Here is a 22,146-nt window from a genome sequence, read left to right on the forward strand (position 1 = left end):
TCATTAAGCACCTAGGAAGCTTCCTCAACATGAAGGTCAAACCTACTGCGGGGGGGGGGGGGTGTGACTCGGGTGAGGGCAGGACTACACTTTCCGGAGGTGGTGACGGAGGTGGCAATGGTGCTCGTGGTGATAAAGGCTGGGGACTTAAAAGCGGGTGCTGGCCGCTGGGTCGGATGCTGCTGGGAGGTCTGTAGTGTTCAGTCAGGAGCTGGGATGTCAGGCTAGACCGGCTTGGCCTTGATCACCCCTCCTTCCTTCCTCAACACGCCCTACAGGGAAGATAACGCTGGGCACCCGAAAGCAGTGAAGACATCTGTAGGGTATCCAGGCTCTTGTTGTCCTGCTTGAATTTCACCCCCGGAAGCCCCGGAGATCTTTTGTTGGCAAACATCTGTATGACCTCCACATAGAACTGTCACCTCCCCCTGTCCAGCTGCTGGAGGTATATAGGTTATGTAGCTAGTGATGCTACTTGGATTGGGAGGTATGGGGAACTTATGAGAAGAAAGGAAAAGTTAGTTACTGTGAGTTTCTTTCTTTCAAAGGATTATGAATTAGGTAAGACCTGGCATCTGACAGAAAAGAAAAGGATGGACAGCTCTGTCAGGATTCGCTAGAGCTGAAGATTTAGAGCTCAGTGAGATCATCGCTGGAAATAACCTTGAAGCTGATGTGGCCCTGCTTGACTTTGGCAGTCGGGCCGCCTTTCTTGCGCAGGTACAGAGACTTCAGATCACGGCAGTCACTGGGGTCAGCATCTAGAGTAACCTGCCCCAGGAACTGATCACAGAATTTTCGGCTGTTCCACACCTGGAGAGACGATTTGAAAGAGTGAATATGAGCCACCCTCTGCGAGACTGGACTTTGCCCCGTGGCACCTAGAACCCAGTGCGGAACTTGGAAAGGTCTGTTTTAAAACCAAGAGACTATCTTTCCTGATATGTCTCTGGCTGACAGGAAGATACCGCACAGAGTAGAGATGAAAAGCCAGCCAGCAGGGCTCAAGGGACGCCTCGAGCTAGGAGACGGCTATGTAAAGGCGGACGGGCAGAAGCATCAAGTCAGAAAAACAGCCAAACCGTAGCGGTCCATCCTGACCTATCCCTGGTCAGGATAAGGGTCATCTGAACTGGCATATGGTGCTCGTGGGATTTTAAAGTGCCTGTCGACATGTGTACCTGTGAGCATGTGGACTTCTGCCCACAAGGAAGTGAGGATAACCCTTGCTCTGTATCCTAGATAGTTGAGGCACTGGGGATAATCTAGAATCCTGTACGGAATGTGAGCCATCCTGGGGGGGGGGGCGGGGCCCGTTCACATTCTTACCTGCACTATAATAGGAATGTCAGTGGTCCTTCTGTAGAAAATGGCCTGGGTGTCAAAAATGGCATGAACAGTATTCTTTTGGACGGGAGAACGGACTTCCTCCTTTCCACACTTGATGATCAAATATGGATTTACAGCTGGAAAAAGTGGCAGTTGCTTTTTAACAGAGTCATTAAAGTTTTCTTTCTAGGTAGTCAAGAAAGTATTTCACTAGGACTTGTAGCATAGCAGGTGGGTATCAGAATGACCTAGAACTTTTGCTCCTGATTCCCTTTTCTTTTCCATACTTTATGAAAGGGAGCATTGTGTAGACCTTGCCCGAAGAAGTTTACATCCCTTTCTCTGTCAAGGTTGACAGCCCTCCGGACTTCTCTAGACTGAATACCGCTGGAGACAATCATTTGTGACCATCTTTTCTAGCCATACATGCAATAAATGCAACCGAAGTTTGCTTCCCCAGACACCTCTGCCGTTCTTACTTTCATTGGCATATTTCTTCTCCAGGCCCTCAGCGCTGTGAACAGTGATCTGGGTAACCACCTTCGGGTAGCCACGAGCCAGGTTCCAGCAGGACATCTTGGGCATGTCCAAAGTCAGTTCCCTGGAACATCAAAAAGAAGATACGCCACTGGTGATGAAGGCCCTCTGATGAGGAGACAGGCCTGCCAAAGCACACATTGTTGCTGAAAGGCATGGAATGCTGAGTGACCCAGCCCATTCCTCCTCAGGCATAGCTTATATTTTATGAGTCTGTTTTGCTTCTCCCTCGCTTTAAGGACCAGCAGATAAAGATCAGAGTAGGCATGGCTGGGGTGAAAAGGTAGCTTTGGTGACCCAGCACTCGGAACACAGCACAGGAGCAGTGAGGAGTGCCAGCTGTTCGAGAGAAAATAGAGTCAGCCGGAGAACGGAAGATAAGATATAAGTGGAAAAGCTTAGGTTAGAGGCCCGTTCCCCTTAAATGGCAGCTCAGAGCTCTGAAGCTCGGACCTCTCCTAAGGAATTTTTCATGGTTGTGAAAATAACCATTTTGAGAAAGATTTCTACCGCCATCATTTCGGTGAAGTCTGACATGAACAAGTTGTCCTTTTGTGTGTCTGTACAGGAGGAGCAGGGTCAAGGAGGTTAGGATTGGAGGTAAAGCAGAAAATAGGAGTTTGCAGGGCTGGCCAAGGAGGCTGAACCTGAGCTGGACGGGCACTTCAGAGAAGATTCTCAGGAGAAACTCGCTGGTGCGGCCATGTTGGAACATGGTGGGGACAAGCACATAGTTGCCTTTCTTCAGGTACTTGCTCAGAAACACAGTGCGAGTGTCGATATAGGTGGAAGTCCCAGCACGCTCCTGGATGTACAGATGGTGGAGGCGGAATTTGCGGTTCATTTCCACCTGGAAATGAAACGGGATGAAAGGCTCCATTCTGCTCAGATCACAGTGTTTGTGTTAGGAGATCCTAGGTCCTCTGCTTTCCTTACCCTTGGACCTACCTTCAGTCCCCTAACTGCAGGCCATCCTAATTTCGACTCTGGTTGCCATTATTCTCTCTGCTCCTAATGCCCATTCTTACCTTGAAGAGCTCAAAGCCAATGATGTAGTTGTCAGGTCTTCCCATGCGGCGGTAAGTACGCAGGTCCTTCTGCTGCAGTGACATGATGACCTTGTGCCCATCCTCGGGCACAGTGAAGATGTACTAAAGGAAAGAGGCCACCAAGGAGCTTAGTTAGCACTTTCATTTCAGATGAGCCGGCTCAGATTTCAGGGAAGAAAACTCTACACCGAGAAGTCGAGACTTGCATGATTTTCTGGACTTTGCCATTGACCAGACAATGAGGCCTTGGATAATCCATAGACGTGCTAAGTGTAGGTCATATCTTTGGTCCTCCCTATGACATTCAGCATGGATTGAGAGACAACTTCATGCCTAGATCTCTGATGCCAAAGAAGGTATGCTTTGTTTTGATAAGTTCTCGGTAAGATCTTAGGTTTTTTTGTTTTGTTTTGTTTTGTTTTGCCCTTTGCTTTTAAAAACTGCACACAGGAAAGTTCCAGAATCTATAAAGGCAAAAAGCACTTTTGTGTGACTTAACCTGACACTATAGCCACTCCCTTCAGCTAGCCTCCTATAGCTAGCCCAGATGTGTGGCTTGTGGAGGGGCTGGATCCACTCCCTTAGAGAGGTGATGCTTTGCAACCACCTCTCCAGGGAAGGCTGCAGACCTGTGCTAGAGACTTTGAAACCTCATCTGAGGGACCCATGGTGCCACTGGGAAGTAAAATTAAAAGGCATTTGAATGTTCACTCTGTCGCTGTCTTGGTGTTTCTTTCTGTCTCTATCTCCCACTCAGATCTTGTTGCTCCCTCCCTTTCGCAAGAAACAGAAAATAAATTCAGAGCCATAGGCTCACAAGGACCCTAAAGATCAATCCTGTGCACTGTGCAGACAGTTAAGAGTGAAGCCGAAAGCCCATTTCTCCAGCTTGCTATATGTGCCCGATATTTGAAACATCTCCGGGGTTGTACATGGAGATGAGGTAGAGGGCAATGGGAGCTTTCTTTTCTTTAAGGACAATCAAGATGAAAGGAATGGGGAAAATATATGAGTTAAGTAAATCAGTCTATTAATCTAGTGTTCTTCAAATTGCGTGGCCAATGAGGCCCATGGAAAGAAAAGACACACCCATGTAAGGTGGCAATACAGTCAGAATTCTTGTCTCCTGTGGGTTACCTCTTCAGCACATTATGGGGTAAAACCATCAAGATTACTATAGATTCAGGCTTTGGACGTTAGGATTTTTTGCTTTGGGGCGTGCCTGGGCTTGAGTCCTAACGTATCCTCTGGAAGAGCATTGTAACAGAAGATTGATGGGATGGCCTCACTGACAGGGTAGTGATTCAAGTCCTGGGCAAAATGACCAGGTTCTGGCTGAGAAAAGGGAAATATAACGATGGCATTCAGAAGAATCACTGCATGAGAAAGAAGACACGTATAGTAAATCCACCCCCAAGAGAACAGTTGCGCAATAAGGAAATGAAAAAGAATTGAGAAAGCGTCCGGGAGCAGATCCTTTGTGTCCAATGAGGGACAATCACAAAAATCCATACTAAGCAGTACGGCCAGGAGAGCGGCAGCCAGAGAAGACTGCTCAGATTGAATACTGTTGCTGCAAATTGAAGAATTCATGTCAAAGAAATACTCCGAGGTGAGACCTGAGTTCCTATTGCCTTGCTAAGTTGGAGGCAAAGGAAAAAAAAAATGGATTCACACCTGGGGATTCTGCAGGAAGGTATCACGGTTGTTATAGCAGCCTCCCGACCGGTTCATCAGGGGATCATCATCCACAGTCCAGCATCCCACCACCGATTCCAGCGCCTTGCGGCCAAAAATAGGGTTGTTCACATTGCGGCAGACATTCAGCTCATGAAAGTTGCGGCAAAAGTCCTCCAGGCTCATCCTGAATGGAAGGAAGGCAGGAAAGAAATGAAGATGGTACTTAATACCTCCCCTTGTAGTTCCATGTGGAGACCCAATTCCCTTAGCACAGAAAACCCCTCCTCACCAAAACTCTCCATCATCAGACATAACAAGCCCCAGGTTCTTGCGATCGGCCACAGTCAGTTGCTGCCACTCTTCAGAGCTAGAGGCAAATGAGCAAAGGGATAAGCCACCATTTTTGCCATTGACTTCGTACAGTAAACAGGATGCTAATGGACCAGAATGCATGGGGATCGGACCTGCTTTATTTCACCTCCGGCTGGGTCACAGACCCCACAAATGTCACTAAGCATTGACAGCACACTAGCAGTATGGAGGGATGGGGCGCGAGGACAAACTGTAGGGCTTTGGAGATGTGGCAGTCCAAGGGAAATGTCACTCACATTTCACTCCAGGGGCCGCTCCATTCCTGCCGTCCCAAGGGGTTCCTCAGGCGAACCATATACAGTTTCTCAGTACTGAAGACTTCCACCAGTCTCTCCCCAAGACGGATCTTACGAATGTCAGTCATGGTGTAGGTATGGCCCTTCAGTAGGCCCCAGTCAGTTTCAACTTCTTGTTCCTCCTGATTGGGAGACTGAGAGCCAAGAAAGATACATAAGGCCACAAGAATTGGGAGACCCAAGGCCTGGCTCCTCCTCTTCCTTGATTGGTTTACCCCAGCGGGGTTAAAGCTAGTTCTCCCTATGTGGATAGAAATTTTATCCAGATATCTTGACTTGGCACAAAGCAAGTGAAAGAAAGGAAATACAGAATTTAATATAACAACTCAGTTAAGCAATTCAGATTGAAAGTACCCACAGTGGTACATTGACATGAGCAGCTTTAAATTTTGGTGGGGCTGGTTTATTCCATGAGCAAACAGCTATAACCTCACCTGCAGGGGCAGAGGCAGAAGGAAGAATTTAGCAGAGGCTGTTTACACCAGCTCAGAAGCTGCATTGGCCCCCAGTGGGATGGTTGGTGCAAAAGCATAAAAGGTTAAAGCTGTACGGTCTCTGCTCCAGGACTCAAAGTGTACTGTTAATTTTCTGAGTTCTGCAATGTCTTTTCCTGAGTCTCGGGGGTAAGGGTGACATTCCCTACTCAGTTTTGTAGAGTGAGCAAAGAATGGTTGTTTTGGGGTGACAACAAACCTCAATGGAGCAACAGATCAGTCCTCCTTTGGTAAATGTTTTGTAAAGTTCCCCAAACAGCTTATACTTCTCCTCAACAAGCTCAGTGTATCTTCCCTTCTGCATGTCAACAGTTTCGGCCAACGTGCCAGTAAAGTCCACAATGATATCAGTGGTGGTCAGACCATCGAGGGCTTCATAACAACCAAGCAGCCTGGGGGCAAATACGCAAGGTTATCTTTGTAAATTTACTTTTCCACGTGAAGGGTATCTTGTTCCCAAGAATTAGAACAGTCCCTGCCCAGCCAGCCTTTACCAGCTGGCTTTTCTTTAGGTATGAAAATGAGAGGTATTTTGAGATTATAGGCAGCGATTTCTAGGCTTAGGCTGGGTTGAACAAGGACAGCCCATGAAGAAACTTCTTTCTCCAGGTAAATATTAGAGAAGGAGAGAATTTGAGGCTACAATGCCATCTGATCTGCAGATTAGCCACAGGAAGGGGCACCTAGGAGCAGGGAGGGTTTTTAATGGAAACCAGCACAGCTCATTTGTCTATCATCCAGGATTTCTGAGAGCCAGTCGCATGCCCAAAGCAATGCCCTGGATCTGACTGATGTCCTGCCCAGTGTGAACTCAGGGGCCGGGCTGGCAGAGCATGAGCTCCCAAGGACAAATGTGGCGTTCCTCTCCTCGTGTGCCCTGAGTGGTCAACCCCCTCCTTACTTTGCATAAGCCTTTTCCAGTAGAGCATTCCAAAACTCATTCATGGAAGTGGAGAAGGAGAAAACCAGATCCCCATTGATAGTGGGCAACAGGTCATCAATCACCACCTCAGTCCATTCTCCGAAATGCCAGAAACGAAAGCGAAATATTCCAGCATATTTATCTAGTTTCCGAGGGTCCCATTCCTGCTCCTTATGGTTGGGAATTGTCTGGAAACATAAAAACATTCATACAACTCTTATTCACCACACGATATCCAACAACTGAGATTGCAGTTGACTTCTGGCAAATGTATATGGCAACAGGAAGCACATCAAATACATTGGGTTTGGGTCTAGGTTGGGAGGTCCAAGGTTGGGCACTTTTTTCCCACAGTTTCGCTTCCCTAGTTCAGTTTTGCCGAGGATAGCATTACCATGCCTGAATGCACACAGGATAACTGGGGGGAGCCAGGTAGGGGTTGAATTGTTTCCCATAGATAATCTCAAACTCGATCATGAGATACTGTCCACACAAACATATTCACGGTGGCATGTTTAACCACCTAAAAGACAAAATCAATGAAACTACAAGGCCCAGTGTTTAAAGGCCCATCCTAGAGACTTCATGCAGATTCTATCGAATACAGATTTTATTCACACCTTGAATAAAATTATCTTTAGGAAATTCTCTTTTTTATATGCAATTACAAATTACTCTTCTAAAATTATTTTTTTGAAGAAAAATCAAGTCAACACTCCACCGTCTTCAACTCTACCTAAATGCCAAAGGAATTTTTGTATTCGATAATTTATTAGAACTGTTTCAAGGAACTATTTCCATCTTTCTTGTCTTTTCTGTTACCCATATCTGTGATCTCCTGGCCCCTACTGGTACTCTGTAACTCCATTTGGTACAGAGAAGACAAGTGTGCAGAGCTACTAAGTCAAAGTACTGCCAGTGACAAAAGATCAACTCTTGTGTGACAAAACCAATAGAGCAATTTTAATGGTAAGAATCTAGGTGAGTATAGAGGCAGTCACTGCAAAATTTGTTCAATTTCCTGTATTTATAAAAAACCCTAGTAATAAATGGAGAGAAGTCATGTAGTTAATATCTTCGACTTCAGGAATTGAACAATCTAAAAAACTTATGACCTGATGTTTCCCCAAATTACTAAAGAAGACAAGAAGGTGGAAACTGAGTGAAGTCTCACAAGAGGGGGGATACCTTTGTCCAGTGAGACTCCTGAACAGCCAAACAGGAAAACGCAGAGACCATCGGCTTGTGCCCCAGTCTCCCTTGGATTAGCTGGTGGTTGCTGATGTTGCCCACAATCAGACGGGGGTCATCACAGATGTCCTGTGGATACAATCATTGGTTCTGAGAATGTGGAAAGGGTTTCCCGAGGGTCAATGTGAGCTGAGGGAGGCAGGACAGACTTCAAAGAAGAGCTTGGGTTAAAGATAGTGACTAGGATTTCCATAAGTGGGATAAAGGGAAGGTCGGCACGGGACTAGGCGTGGTGAGGAAAAGTCCAAGGCAGATCATCTAGCCACAGGAAAAGGGTTATGTGAGGAATAACAGGAGAAATGGGAGGAGGGGACACGTGGAGACAGGTTGAGATGTGCTGGCCGGAACCCTCAGAGCTAGCATTGAAATTTGGAAGAGTTTTCACTCTAGCAGGGAGCTTCTGAATGGAACTAGAGATTAGCACATTGCATTCTGCTCCCATTTGTCAGGATGAAATTTCCTGAAGCACCTGTTCTCCCTCTCTGGGAAAATGAATTAGGAGACCTTACACAGAAAGCCCTCTCCCAACGTAAAGCGAAGGAACAGCAGTCTCCATGGCAACTAGATTTTTCCATGTCTGTGGGAAAAGAGCGTCTGCTGGAGTGTTCCTGTGAGGATGCTCTGAGGGAAGCTAGACAGAGTGGGGGAAACATTTGTTTGGGGTGTATGTGTGTCTCTTTCCCCAACATGTCAACAGCTGTGCCTTTCCCACTGTGAGTGGGAAAATGAGACCCAAATACGACAACTACAACACAACGTCTGAGGGCACATCGGAATTATCTGCAAAGTATAATCAGTGTCTAAAGGAAAGATCCCCAATGTTTCCCTGGTGGTAAACAGAATAGATTGAATAGCAGTGGCAACACTCGAGATGAAGCTTTGGGGATGACTAGCGTTAGGTAGCTGGACAAGGGAGAGGTATGGAGGCATAATGAATAGAGAGACCAGCATAGACAAAGGCATAGCCGCATACATAACATCGTATAATTGAAGACATGATTGTGTGACTCAGAGAATCAGCACTTGCAGAGTTCAAAGGCAGGAAATACCAATGAAGTCTTGAGTAGCTGGAGAAAGCTTCGTGGAGGAGGCCGTTGGCCGGTACCTTGACATTCTGCTTACCCAGCAGAAATAAATCCTCGTCTCAAATGGAAAGAAAATCTAGACATACATCCTTTTAAAATTTATTAAATAGAGACAGCTATATTTTTCTGCTTCTCAAACCTCTTTTTTAAATGGACATAATTCTCCTTGATGAAGGGTCTGGTCTACAGAATGAAACATTCCATATATTCTTTAAAAGCCAAAATAACTCTGGAAAGGAATAAGCATTCTAGGCAGGGACAAATCCAAACTGAAGATTAATTGGGCATCCCTCTGCCAAAAGGAGAGGGTTAGGTGGGTTTTCAGTTTTGGATTTTCTGGTCACTTTTTTTTTTTAGACACATACCTAGTGTCTCATCATTACTTTTTTGTCTTAGAAGACTTCTATCTTAATATTTTTTTATGGGGTGGAGGTTGCCTGCTTTTTCACTTATTGAGAATAAAGCAGGTGTGTTGGGTATTGAATTAGGCCCTGATACTCTTTCTCTCCTAATTGTCTCTTTGCCCTTTCTAAGATGAAACTAAACACAGTTTTCTTTTGTGGGTCAAGTGTTACCATTTGATTTGGAGCAAGACATCAAGTTATCCAATGATTTCTTGAGTTTAGATGACACATAGAATTGTTGCTTAGCATGGAAAAACAATAAAGTGAACACTGACATAAGGAAAAGTGTCCTTTTAAATTATTAAGGCAAATGATTTGCTGGTTTTATGTAAAGTTATTAGTGGTTGGAGTTACATTACAGTGTCTTGGATTTCCATAAGGCTCTCATTTCACAGCAGGGATCCAGGCTCAGCCAACACTTTTGGCATGCCAACTTTTATTCAAGATCTAAAGGGTCACGTAAATGAACAAATACATGTAAACAGAACTCAAATTGAGGAACTGGGTAATTATTCTCCTATAGATCTAAGCTGAGTGTGGTCATTGTGTGTGTGTGTGTGTGTGTGTGTGTGTGTGTGTGTGTGTAGCTGTATGTAATCACAAAAGAATATACATTTGGGCCCAAGATTCTGTATCTTCTATTTCCTCTTATAAACTAGCCCACGTTTTACTTCACCACTGTTCATACATGATGGATAGCCATTTAACAATGGGTTTTAAAACCTGATAAATTAACAGGCCATTGACTGTCAAAGCTGAAAGAAATTTTAGGGACTATTTATTCAATTTGCTTATTTTACAAAGGAGAAAACAGGCTCAGAGAAAGGCAGCAACTTGCCCCCCACCGGGTGTGCAGCTAGTTTAGTAGGAGACCTAAGATTAAAGTTTTAGGTTCTTCGAAAGCACGTATAATTTGAGAAGGAAACTCAAGACCTCAGCTGGCCCATCCATTTGCCTTTAGGTTAATGGATGTCCACCACAAAAAAGGTAATGTTGTGCAGCTCTTCAGGGACAGAGCTGCAACCACCTGTATCAGTCATCCATCCCAGTGTTTCATGCCTCTTTCCTTAACGCTCACCTAAAAGCTCTTCGTTGTTCTGGAAGACTTGCTTAAGTTATATCTTAGCTTTTGGTTCCAGGCTAAATAGCACCAACGGGCTTTAAACTCCTCAATTTAATCAACTAAATGTGAACCAATCTCTTATGTGTGTCAGCACCGTGATATGAAACATGGGTGAAAATCTTTATTATGCCACATCCTCTACCTTTTTAAGGAAGTCAGAGACTAGAAAGGGGCTAAAGAGGTAAAAGGGGTAAAGGGTAACAAGCCACTGCAAATCAAAGAGCCAAACGGACTTTTTGGCGACACACTTGAAAATAATGAAGTGGCTGCTGATTGACTTTTCCCATAGTTTTGGACAACAGGGTGTCTTCCTGTTGGGAGTAGGGAAGTAAGGCTGGAGAAAATTTTCTGTAGCTCAGAGCACAGATATAGAGTACAGATGGGACATTTCAGCCTGAGCTCTGCTAGAGTGGTAAGGAATGGAGTTGGGGAGAGGTCACGGCTCACATGTTCACATATTTGGGTGGCTTGAGAGGGAGGGGAGATGCTGGGCCCCTAATGGCTCCCAGCTGTGTTGGCACAGTTGCTGTGATCCTTGAACTGGGCTGTTTGTCAAGGCAAAATAATTTCTTAGGGGGAAACACACACAACTAGGAAGTTGGACACCAAGAGTAAAGCCAGGAATGGTCTCTGCCTGTCCCCATCCCTGCGCCAAAGCCTTCCATAAGCAAAACAGCTTCTCCAGGAAATATGTTCTCTTAGCTGAGCCCTGAGAGAACTTCCCATTGCTCTTAGCTCATGTCCCTTCACATAGACCTCTGGAAGATTGGGGGAAGGGAGACATACAATTACAAGCCTTGGAGCCCTACACACATCATTCTATGTGACTCCCTTTGCACCCAGAGCATCCACATCTTTCGCAATTTTTTTACACAGGTGAAAATTGATGTCCCAGGCAAACCTCAAGAACCACAGCAAAATGAAAGGATGCCTAGAAAACCAGCAACCAGAAAAGTGGAGGCGTTTTCCAGAGTACTCCATGAAGTCTTGGAGTACTGATGGGATGGGGGCATGGACAGCTACAAGTGAGGCCGGCCCTGCAGTCGATACATTATGACTAAAGTCCAGCACTCTAAGTGGTTCTAGAAGGCTCAGGGCTGCCGTAGAAACTGAAGAACCATCTCCAAGCGGGGCATTTGTAGGTAGACCTGGACTTGGGGACCAATGTTGGACGAGGCTCTCAAGGAGTCCACTTTACCTGCTGGAGAATTTTACTTTTGTGTGAAGATTTTGTCATCAGTAAAATATTCACTTCCTTCCTAACCCCTCTGAGGGAAATTCAATATGAAGTCTGAGAATTAAGATCTTCAGCCTACCTTTCACTTCCAACCTACGCAACCAAGTCACTGCCTAGTTATCTTCTTACTTGAACCTTCATAGTTCTGGTAGAAGACACCAGATATAAATCTCAAACTGCTTTATTGGGAAGAATTCACATATCCGTGCAATGGAATTCTGTATAGCCACAGAAGGGACAAATTGATTACCTGCTGCCACATGAATGACCCTTGAAAATGTTATGCAAAACAAGAGAAACCAGCTATTTTTATGATTCTGTCTTAAGTCAAATGTCTAGAATTGGGTGAATCTAGATAGAAACTAAAAGGAGATTATTGACTACCTTTAATGGAGGGGAGGAAGTTTGCTCATTGCAAATGTGTACGAAGGGTCTTATTGGGATGATGTGTCTGTGCTAAAACTGGATTGTGGTGATGTCTTCACAACTTTGTGAATTTACTAAAAATCATTGCATCGTACAATTAGAGCAGGTAAATTTTATAGTATATAAATTGTACTTTGATAAAGCTGTTAAAACGGGGAATTTAAAATAAACAGGAAAGTAAAGTAAACAGTAAAGAGAATGGGCCGATTCAACTCTCTTCAACTGTGTCAACAGTGGAAAACATTAGGACTAATCAGGTTGGGGGACATGGTCTCTGGGAAGAACAATAAATTTTTGAACAGCCTAGGCCGAAACTACTGCATAGAGGTGTCACATTCAGTGGGAAGCTGGAAACTTCTATTAGCACCGAGAAAAGTATTTCCTCTTTACTGTTTCCTCACAGGCAATCCATCACCAAGGCCTGTGTATTCTTCTAATATCTTCCCTTCATCAAACTTTCCCTTCCATTCCTACCACTTTGGCTTTTATCCAGAACCCCGTCACCCTCCTCCCATCCAGTGTAGTGAAATGGCCCTTGGGGAGGGTATTCCTAGTGGAAGGACCTGGGCAATGGTAATGGTAGTAGAGACCAAACTCAAAACTCTACCAGAGCTGACAGGAGATCTTGTGCAGGTGCCCTCACTTCCCCCACAGCTGGCTGTGCAAACCCCCATGAGGGCTTGCTCCACTTTAGTCAGGGATTAGATGTGTCTGACTCTAAGACACTATTGTAGCTGGGTATGAGTCAGTCAGGAAAAAAGCCAGAGGCGGGTAGGAGGGGAGAGTGGCTGGAGAGAGCTGGAGAAGAGATTTTTTATGGGAATTTGGCAGCCAGATTTCAGCCTCAAAATTTTACCTGAAGCCTTGCGATCGGTATAAGCCTCTAAGTCAGTATAAGTCAGTAAAACTTAGAATTTACTAAGACTATATACGTTGACACGCCAGAAGGGCAGGAAAGTTCAGGAGTACTTGTCTCAAGCAATATACCGTTGTACCCCAGGAAGCTAGGACAATAGCTGCAGCCATTGGGCCAATGAAGGAGTTAAGGAGAAGGATTTTTCTATGGAGGGTACAGGCAGATGAGCTGGCCCTGAATAACTGCAAAACATTCCCATAATCCCTGTCTATCTAAAGTGGCTCCTTAGGGCACAGCAAGGAAGTGGCAAGTGGGAAGAAGGGGAACTCAATCCTACCCTGGGATACTGGGAGCTTGGCTGAAGTCATTTTGGTTCAACTAGCAGTGGAGTTTGCAGGCATGAAGGCTGATAAAGGCAGAAGCTTTTCAGCATGGGAAAGGAGAGCAACAGAAAACTATCAGGTTAATCATGCTTCTTCCATTTTAAAGACTTCAGAAAATAAAGCCTGGTTGAGGATGAGGCTGTGTGGCATGCCAAGGGACAAGATGTCTGAAAGCTTCCTTGCAAACCAGGATCTCAATGTTGCCAATGAAGCGGGTGAGGCCAACGACCCATCTGGTCTTCCTGAGCCAACTCGGAGAGGCCCAGGGCTGTCTCTCAGCTTTCCTGATGGGAGGCCAGAGAACTTTGACGTGGTTCTTGACCACAGGCTTGGCCTCCACTCTGGCTGGAAAGGAATCCACAGCTTTTTGAGGAGACTCAGACGGTGGTCCAGAACCTTGTTTTTCCCTTACTTCCCACAAGAGGCCCCTTCCCCAACCATTCCAATCTATGCGGATCTTCCCCTTCTTCAAAACCCTATAGGATTTACTGTCTGTATGCCTGAAAATAGCATGTCTTATATCAGGCATTAATTTATTATTTAACTCTTTGATAGCTCAATATCCATCTCTCCAGCTGGAATGGGAGTGCCTCACCCCAGGCTGTGTCCGTAAATTGCCCAGAGGCTGAACAGAGTAGGTCAATAAATGTTTCTCAAGACTCTCCCTTTGGGCTGAAGACGAAACACACAGTGTGCTCTCAAAAGGGAGAGTATGGATCAGTTAACTGATCATATTAGTCAATTAATTGGCATCAACCCAATGAGAAGGAATGTGAGAATTGACTGGTTGGAAGCTACCTATTTTAGCAAGAGAGGAGACACAAACAAGCCTGTCTCCCTGAAATAGCAGCATGGTAGTGTGAAAACCAGCTTTGCAGTCAAACCTGGATTAAAATCCCAGGGTATCAGGGGTCTGACCCCAGGCAAATTATTACCATCTCTCTGAAACCCAGTTTCCCCATCAATAAAACGGGCATCATATTTACCTTTATTTTTCAAGCCAGAAAAAAAAACAGAATTACATTAAAGAAATATGTGAGATACCCACCTTGCCCAGCCATGACAAATAAAGATGAGGTGAAAAACAAAATGTACAGAAAACTCCAAACACAGTCTCTAGGCCCATAGTAGGCATGACATAGATGCTGATTCCTTTTTCTTTCCCATCCCAATTCACCCTCTCTTTCTCCTATCCCCTCACCCTGGGAGGAGTGGGGAGAGGCAAGATGGACTATTGCCATGGTTATTAAGTTCTTTCCTTCCTTGCTAATCCATCTAGGGTTCAACCCACAGAATTTGGAAGAAGAAGGCACAGGACAAAAGACTGAGCCAAGACAGAGGAGGAAACCTGTGCCTAAAGACCGGCCAGTACAGGAAGCACTGTCAGCTTGGTTCACGTCTGGGAAATGGCTTCACGTTGGCCTGTGATTTTGCCGCCCATTGGGTCTCCTCCTATCTTCTCCAGGACCTGTCCCTCATCAATCATTCCTTCTCGCTTCTGTGTCTTCAACCTCTTCTTTACTGTTTCCTCCTTGGCCAAGAAGTATGTTCAAGTCTGTCCTATTTTAAAAAGGCCTCCCGCCACCCCCCGGAAAACCTCCTTCAATTTTCTGCCTCCCTTTGAGCTACTTCCGCCCCATCAATCTCCTTCCTTTCATATCCAAGCATCAAAACCGAGAGGTGCGCCTCATTATCATCATTTGTTCATAAGAGTGGCTTTCAGCAACACAGCTCTATTTTCTCCGTGCATTTCTGGAAAATGAAACGAAACAAAACTTACCTCTCTGCACACCGAATTAGTGGCTAGTGAGTTCTGCTCATGTTTCCCAGATTTTTATTGCAGGTCAGTGCACTCAACCACTGGAGGCACAGAAAGTCAAGAGGAGCGTAGTCTTCCTTCCGATGGAGAGAACTTCTCCAAGTCTCCCTCTCAATGGCTATCATACTTGGTGGGCAAAAACTGAGACATGTCCTTTGAGTCATATAGAAAAAACAAGAGCCTTGAAGTGACCAATGTATCGTGGCACCACCTGGTGGCAACCTACATAAACTGAAGTAGCTCTTGTGAGAAGTCCATTTAGGAATTGAAGCTGTGAAAATGGCAACTAAAACGTTGCGGGTAAAAGGCTTGCTCACTGAAGAAAGCAAACCTCGAGTGCACAAAAAGATACGTCAATGCATGGAATCAGAGCGTTGTCGGGGATATTGTGAAGGCCCAAGAATCTGAATTTCATAACAGCCCTCTGGGGCCTATATCTCTGGGGTCACCCGCTTCGGGAAGGGGCTCAGGTGTAATATCTTTCTTCCAGTGATAATGCCCTTTAGATTGAGGGCAAGGTTGCCATTCATTCTCCAGATTCCATCATCCTATCGTTTCATACATTGAGATCCCACTCATGCAGGGCTTGCAACGAGGTCCTGAGACTTACTTTAGAGACACAATATACAGCTGTTCCACAGAGAACCACAGTAACTATTAAGAGATGGTAAAAGACCTACACTCCTACTTAGATCCCACTTCGCTAATTGTGAGGGAATCTAGATGATGGTATGCAAAGAGCAGCAAAGACGTCTCCTTCCCCCAGTGCAAATTCCATCGTGTCCTCGTTAGAGTTCATTTCATTTATGCTCCTCGCATAAGGAGTTTTCGTCCTCACAGGTCTGAGATTATCTTGAGGTTGCTATGATAGGTAACTTGGTCAAGAGACAAGAGTATAATTGCTTTTTGAGTTACGACATTTACTAAAGTGAAGTCCTGAAAGCAAGCAAGCGTGGCATTTGTTGTTGTTTATTTTTTTATTTCCTTTAAAATAACTAAGTCTGACCAAATTTGACTGAAATTCAACATTCCTCAAGCTGGAGCCAGAAACACAGATCCATAAAACTTAGCATTTTAAAGTTGTCTCCTAAATTGCTTTCCGTATAGTAGGCTGTGTAAGAGAAATAGTGGACCAGACAGAGCTTTGATGAAAGAGATCAAGAAGGAGATAGAAAGTAAAACAACAACAACAACAACAAACAAAAAACAAAAAACAAAACAACAACAAACAGCAACAACAAAAACCACCAAGTTACCTGGGGACGTTTCCACACCACTTTCCCGGGAAGCAGTCGGTTGTAGAAAAGTGAATCGTTCTCAGGCAGAAAGGTTGGGTCACAGAAGAGTCTTCCATCTTTGATACATTCCTGCTTCAGTTCCTGGTACTTCTGGTTTTTGAAGAGCTTCAGAGGAGGACCCATAGTGCCGAGCTATGTCTACAAAGAGAAAAAAGCGTAGTCATTGGAGAAAGAAATTCTTACGTCTGTTAAAGATCACCTGAGATTAGACCAACAGTAGTCATCCCAGGGACTTATTCCTGGAGCTAGGCACTTGGAGCTTGGCTTTAAGAAAAGTGACCATTTTTATAGAAAGTAGGGTCCAGACTCTGCAACCAATTAGCTTAGCATGGGGCTTTGGCTTGGGCGCCTAAAACATTTTGGAGCCTCAGTATCTTCATTTGCCAAATGGGACAATATAAGCCGTAACAATATTATCCAAGAAATAGATAATAAATGTTACGATTGCTAGTTAAAAGTAAGTCATTATAATTTAAAGGGCAACTTTCCGTTTTAGTTGGCAGAGAGGAGTTTAAAGCAAAGGACAATTCTAAATTTGAAAATAAAAGGAGAAAGTTGTTTTACTATATTCAGAATAATTTGGCGCCCTGAAGGGCCACACACTTTGTGCTTGTGGGGAGAAGCAGCCTCTTTCACTTCTAAAGAGCCCCTTTACACAATTCCTTCCCTTTTATCATTTAAAGAGCTTTGCATTTTTTATTACTGGCCTGGAAGGCTAATGCAAGCAACTGAGCTCAGCAGATGGCCTCCAAAGACAAGGAAAGATAGAAAGATTGTGTGTGTGTCTTTCTTCTTCAAAGTGTAACGTGCAATCATTTGCCCGCCTTAAAAAGCGGACTCTGAAATTCAATTACACTGATTTGATGGACTATAGATTCTTATCCCATGGCAATACACTGTTGCTTTCTTTTCTTTAAAAAAAAAAAATCTCACATGGCTAAATAAAGAATTAATATAGGGGCTCTTCAAGCAATGTCTGAGTGCCCCACGCTCAAATGTCCCTAACAACTGGTTTTTATGAGGATAATTTGAAAGGCAACTTTGATTTAAATAGCTTTGGGGTGATAATAGGGTTCTCAATGCCTTTGCTTGATCCACAAAGACAGATTTGTAATGATTTTAATGATTCTCTCTTGACATTCAATGGTTAATAAGAGGAGGGTTGTGAAATTTACATGATGCCAATCATTTCAAAAATATATTTTAAGGACAAAATAGATTTTATCTATATTTCATGATTACATGAGGGTGGAAACAAGAAAATCTGATTAAGGTCAGAGGATCTGCTGAAAAATGGACAAAGTTTGAAAAAAAAAACCTACTTAGCACTTTAAAGAGTGTCTGTGTAGGTACCACAGCTCCAAATCCAGTTCATAAAGAGGAAGCCACAATTTTATAAAAGGTGAAATATTAATCAGACTTCTCTACTACCTCATTTCATGTCCTTTCAGTATTACATTGAGATGCCTTACCGGTAAAGCTGTTTTCCTATTTGAAAACCATAAAAAAATTGAATTCGATGTTATTCGCAAACGACAATACATATAGACAAACTTACCTTTTCTCTGGGTCCAAGCAATAAGAAGCTGAAAATAACTATAGTTGTTTTTTTTTTTATATAGCCTTATTTATTGACAATTGCTTTTTGCATCAAAGGCTACGGGACCCGGCAAAATACCAAAACGCCTTTAGTCATCAGATTTAAGTGTGTTCACATATTTTAAATATTGAAGTGTATCTCATTGTATTTAAAATCATGAGTAGTATCAGTAATAGTTTTCCATTAAGCAGCATCAGAGCCAATCTGAACGTATGCCCAGTCTCCTTTCTGGAGTCTGTTACAAATGGACCCGAATTTTCACGTGCGCTCGAACTTACAACAAACACTACTGTGCCTCTTGCTTTCCCTGGAAGGTTTGGTGGACCGCCAGAGGCTGGGGATTGTAAATGGAGGATAGTCTGGGGCAATTAGGGTATTTAGTTTGCCAGAACCTCCGAGGCCTTGAACATTTGGGATAAATGGTTATTTCCTGTTCTTGGGAAGGCCCTCTGCCCCCAACAGTCTCCCTTGCTACTCAGCCAAATGACGAGGCAGGCAGGACCCTGCAAAAGAAATCCCTGTTATATAAGGAGAGCCCCGTCTCCAGACAGAAGCAGCATCAATTGAAAGGAAAATCAGGTTTGATTTGAAAAACCAGTATGATCCCCGTAGACTCTTTCAGAGGCAGCATATACAGTTGATGTGGATAGGTCAAGCCTTCTGGGTGAGGGCACCTGCATTTTGGGGGTGCAGGGTAAATAAGGAATAGCAGGCTATCAGCTTGCAATTTGACAAGCTTTCATTAGAATAAAATTATAGTCCCAAGTCCCGTTGGACTTGTAGAGTAGAGTTGAGCCCCATTTCTGACTAGGTAACAGGAGAAATGTGTTCCATTGCTGCGACCTTGCTTTCTTTGTGCCTCAATAGTCTCATCAGGGGAGTGGGGCTATCTATCCTGCCCTCCTTATACTGTGGCTGTACCTAATGAGATGGTTAATGTAAAAGTATTTTGAATGAGTAGAAGGGGCTCCATAAATGCAGGACACGCATTGTAAGTGCTCTCATTGGCTGGCACAGAACTGGGCACACAACCATTGTCCAGGAAATACTTGTTGAACGGATGGATGTCTTACGTAGGCAATGAACGTTTGCATGGCAATTTATCATTTGAAATGTGCATTTCGGCTCATGGTCTCTTCATGGCAGCCATGTTTAGTAGATATTATCTGTGCCCCTCATGTTGTATCTGCAGAAATGGCAGCTCAGAGAAGGGGCAGCTAGAAACCGGCAAAGCTGACTCAAACCCGGGTTTGTGTAATGCCTGATTTAGCGTGCAGATTTCCATCACACCACACTGCTCCTTTTGGTCACTGCCTCCTTAAAGACGGGATTTTTTTTTTTTTAAGCTCAAATGAGGAAAACCCTCCAAAGAAAACATGATACCTAACTTTGAGGCATTCTGCCTAGAATTTATTGCCATGGTAGATATTGAAAAGGGTCTTTATTTCCACGGTTTGATGATCATGGGAGAATCTGAACCCTTCCCATCTGAGGGCTCATTAGTGAAGTCTGGGGGAAAAAAAACGTTTGGAAACCCAGAAATTTGTAAGTTGGGTTTGTCATAAACATAAACTCGCCCCGTCAGAGCTTAGGAGAGTGGGGAAGGGAATGCTCCTTCTTGGTTATCTTGCTGCACCCAACTGTGAAGACGAGAGGGCCTTTAGGTTAAAGACCGCATATTAAGAAAGTCAGTAAACAGAATCAAAGCTAGGGCTTAATTTCATTAGATTCCCCCAATAACACTCTGAGGCGCCCGGGGCAGCCATCGTATTTCCGTTGTGCTCATGGGGAAACTGAGGGACCCTGGGTGGGGGTAGTATCATGGGTGGTTGGCTGAAGCAGAGTGTGGGGTTTTGCACAGAGATAGTGGTCTTAGGCAGTACTATTTCAATTAGGACCCACTGCCTAGAGATGGAGTATGAAGAAGGCTGTGTGGACACAGGCAAGCGGGAGGGGTGGATCCAGAGGATGGAAAGTTGGGAATCGCCAAGGGAAGTCGAGGGAGCCTGCCACGTAGAACACAAGGCTGCAGCTAGGAGCTTTTGCTACTCACTGGCCTGGAAATCGAGGGGAGCTGGGCAAACTCTTAAGAAGAAAGTCACTTGTTCTCCACCTGTGGGTCAGCCTTCACATGGAAACCAGATTTGGCTCTAAAGCTTGAAATCTGCCTCAGTCTCTTAAAGAGAACCGTTCTCTGATAGAGGAAATCCCGTCTGCAGTTTACAAACTGCTTTAGATTGGGGTGAGTGGGAGAGAAAGGGCGGGCATTTAAGGGGGTGAGAGGGAGAGAGCATGGCTCTGGAGGTGTTATCCCTGGCTGTTTTTTTCCCCTGCTGCCACCCTCCCACTGCCCCCGTCCCCGCCGGCCCCAGTGTCCCCCCTTGTGCTGTGCTTGAAGTGAAATGGGAGATCATAGCAATTAGGAATTTGCAGAGCAAACTGAATGTGGAAGACCTAGCTAGTGACCAAGCTAGATCTATGGACACGCATCTACCAGGGAACATACGGCTGATCAAATGCATATTGGCGGCCAGACATCCCGGGGCCTGAACGGGACCATACAAGTCCTCCGATCCACCTTTATTTAGGACACATGTACTCAATCCAGAGAGAGAAGACGGTTCAAAGAAACTCAAAGAAAAAAGAGCGCACAATTTCCTTTCATTCCATCGAGGAAACACTTTATCAAAACATACAAAACAATTCAGAATCATAAAAGGCAAACAAGGAGTCAGCAGATCCAGGATCAAGTCCCACACGCCACCATTTAGTGTCGGCAACATCTCTGTCCCTCAGTTTCCCCATGAGCACAACGGAAATACGATGGCTGCCCCGGGCGCCTCAGAGTGTTATTGGGGGAATCTAATGAAATTAAGCATGTGAGCTGTTTTCACTGTTGAAACGGTGCTTAATTTCATTAGATTCCCCCAATAACACTCTGAGGCGCCCGGGGCAGCCATCGTATTTCCGTTGTGCTCATGGGGAAACTGAGGGACAGAGATGTTGCCGACACTAAATGGCAGTAGTATTAGAAAACATTCATCGTTAGCAAATTACATCTCTTTTCTGTCCTTAGTGGAAAATGAGATTTGATCACCTGCCTCAACTAAGACACTCATCGACATTTAAAAGACCAGTATAAAATGGCCCCTCTGCCATTCAGTACGCACTCTCTCTTCCACCCCTCCTTTTTGGCTGGCTTGCCCCGCTACCCACTTTTCCCCCCTCGTGGATGAAAAAGCGCATCCTATAAGTCTAATTTTACAGCCTTGCAAGAATCGAATTCCAATTTTTGTAGAATGTTACACTGGAAGGACTCTTAGAAATCACTTCGCCCAACTTGCCTTTACAGGAAGGTGAAAACTCGGGCCCAAGGTTACACAGTTTACACACCTCCTGCTTTTTAGAATCCTCTCTGTCTTCTTGCAAGAATGCACTTAGGAGTTTTGTGCGCAAATTGTCAGAAGGTGAGATGATTTCAAATCAAGGCTAATCAAAGAAATACTGTTTGGGGGTCACAAAGAGACTTTTTCTGCTTTTCATTTAGGAACTGAAACACCCAAGGATGGGGAAAGACTTTTTTTCACCTATTCCTGACAACACAAGTGTTTAGACTTTTCCCTAGCCTGCTAGGGACTCTATAAGGATAACTAAAGAATACTATTCCAATTCCAAGTATTCACACGCGCGCGCGCGCACACACACACACGTACACGCTCGTGCACACAAACAGCCAGAGGAAAGAAAGAGTTAATTAGCAGTCCGCCCTCCACCCACCCAAAGAATCTTTTTTTTAATTCCCCCAACCATAAAACGTCCTCACTTTCACAACAAAGATTAGCAAATGAGACATTAGCCACCTTTCAATAAAACATTAATACAAATCACAATGCGTCATCCTGAAGCCAGAGGTGACTGTCAGGATGTTAGAATTTGTTTAATTTCCCCATGTGTTTCTAACCAAACTTCAAGCTCCAAAGCCTCG

The 22,146-nt window shown here is 44.5% G+C and overlaps 1 protein-coding gene across 1 annotated transcript; it reads right to left on the reverse strand.

Moving 5' to 3' along the window:
* Positions 1-630: 630 nt before the first annotated feature.
* CAPN6 (calpain 6) lies at positions 631-16,684 on the reverse strand. Its single transcript, XM_047082138.1, has 12 exons — positions 16,520-16,684; positions 7,868-7,999; positions 6,659-6,867; positions 5,957-6,149; positions 5,204-5,397; positions 4,885-4,962; positions 4,593-4,779; positions 2,895-3,017; positions 2,514-2,716; positions 1,809-1,930; positions 1,330-1,466; positions 631-813 (listed from the first exon to the last, which is right to left on the reverse strand). Exons 1-12 carry the CDS (start codon positions 16,682-16,684, stop codon positions 631-633), a joined length of 1,926 nt encoding a protein of 641 aa, XP_046938094.1.
* Between the last annotated feature and the right edge of the window lie 5,462 nt (positions 16,685-22,146).

The sequence above is a fragment of the Lynx rufus genome, unplaced genomic scaffold (assembly GCF_022079265.1).
Source record: "Lynx rufus isolate CCGP_SWC_20201006 ecotype Redwood Valley unplaced genomic scaffold, mLynRuf1.p SCAF_19, whole genome shotgun sequence".
In the NCBI taxonomy this organism is placed as follows: domain Eukaryota; kingdom Metazoa; phylum Chordata; class Mammalia; order Carnivora; family Felidae; genus Lynx; species Lynx rufus.

What these genes read in the sequence shown, in the direction of transcription:
- CAPN6 (XM_047082138.1), bottom strand. Translation starts at nt 16,684, where the DNA reads ATGGGTCCTCCTCTGAAGCTCTTCAAAAACCAGAAGTACCAGGAACTG. An exon ending in TTGGCTTTGAGCTCTTCAAG is followed by an intron (nt 2,717 to 2,894) that starts GTAAGAATGGGC and finishes TTTCATTTCCAG; the next exon opens with GTGGAAATGAACCGCAAATT. An exon ending in ACATTCCTATTATAGTGCAG is followed by an intron (nt 814 to 1,329) that starts GTAAGAATGTGA and finishes TCGTCTCTCCAG; the next exon opens with GTGTGGAACAGCCGAAAATT.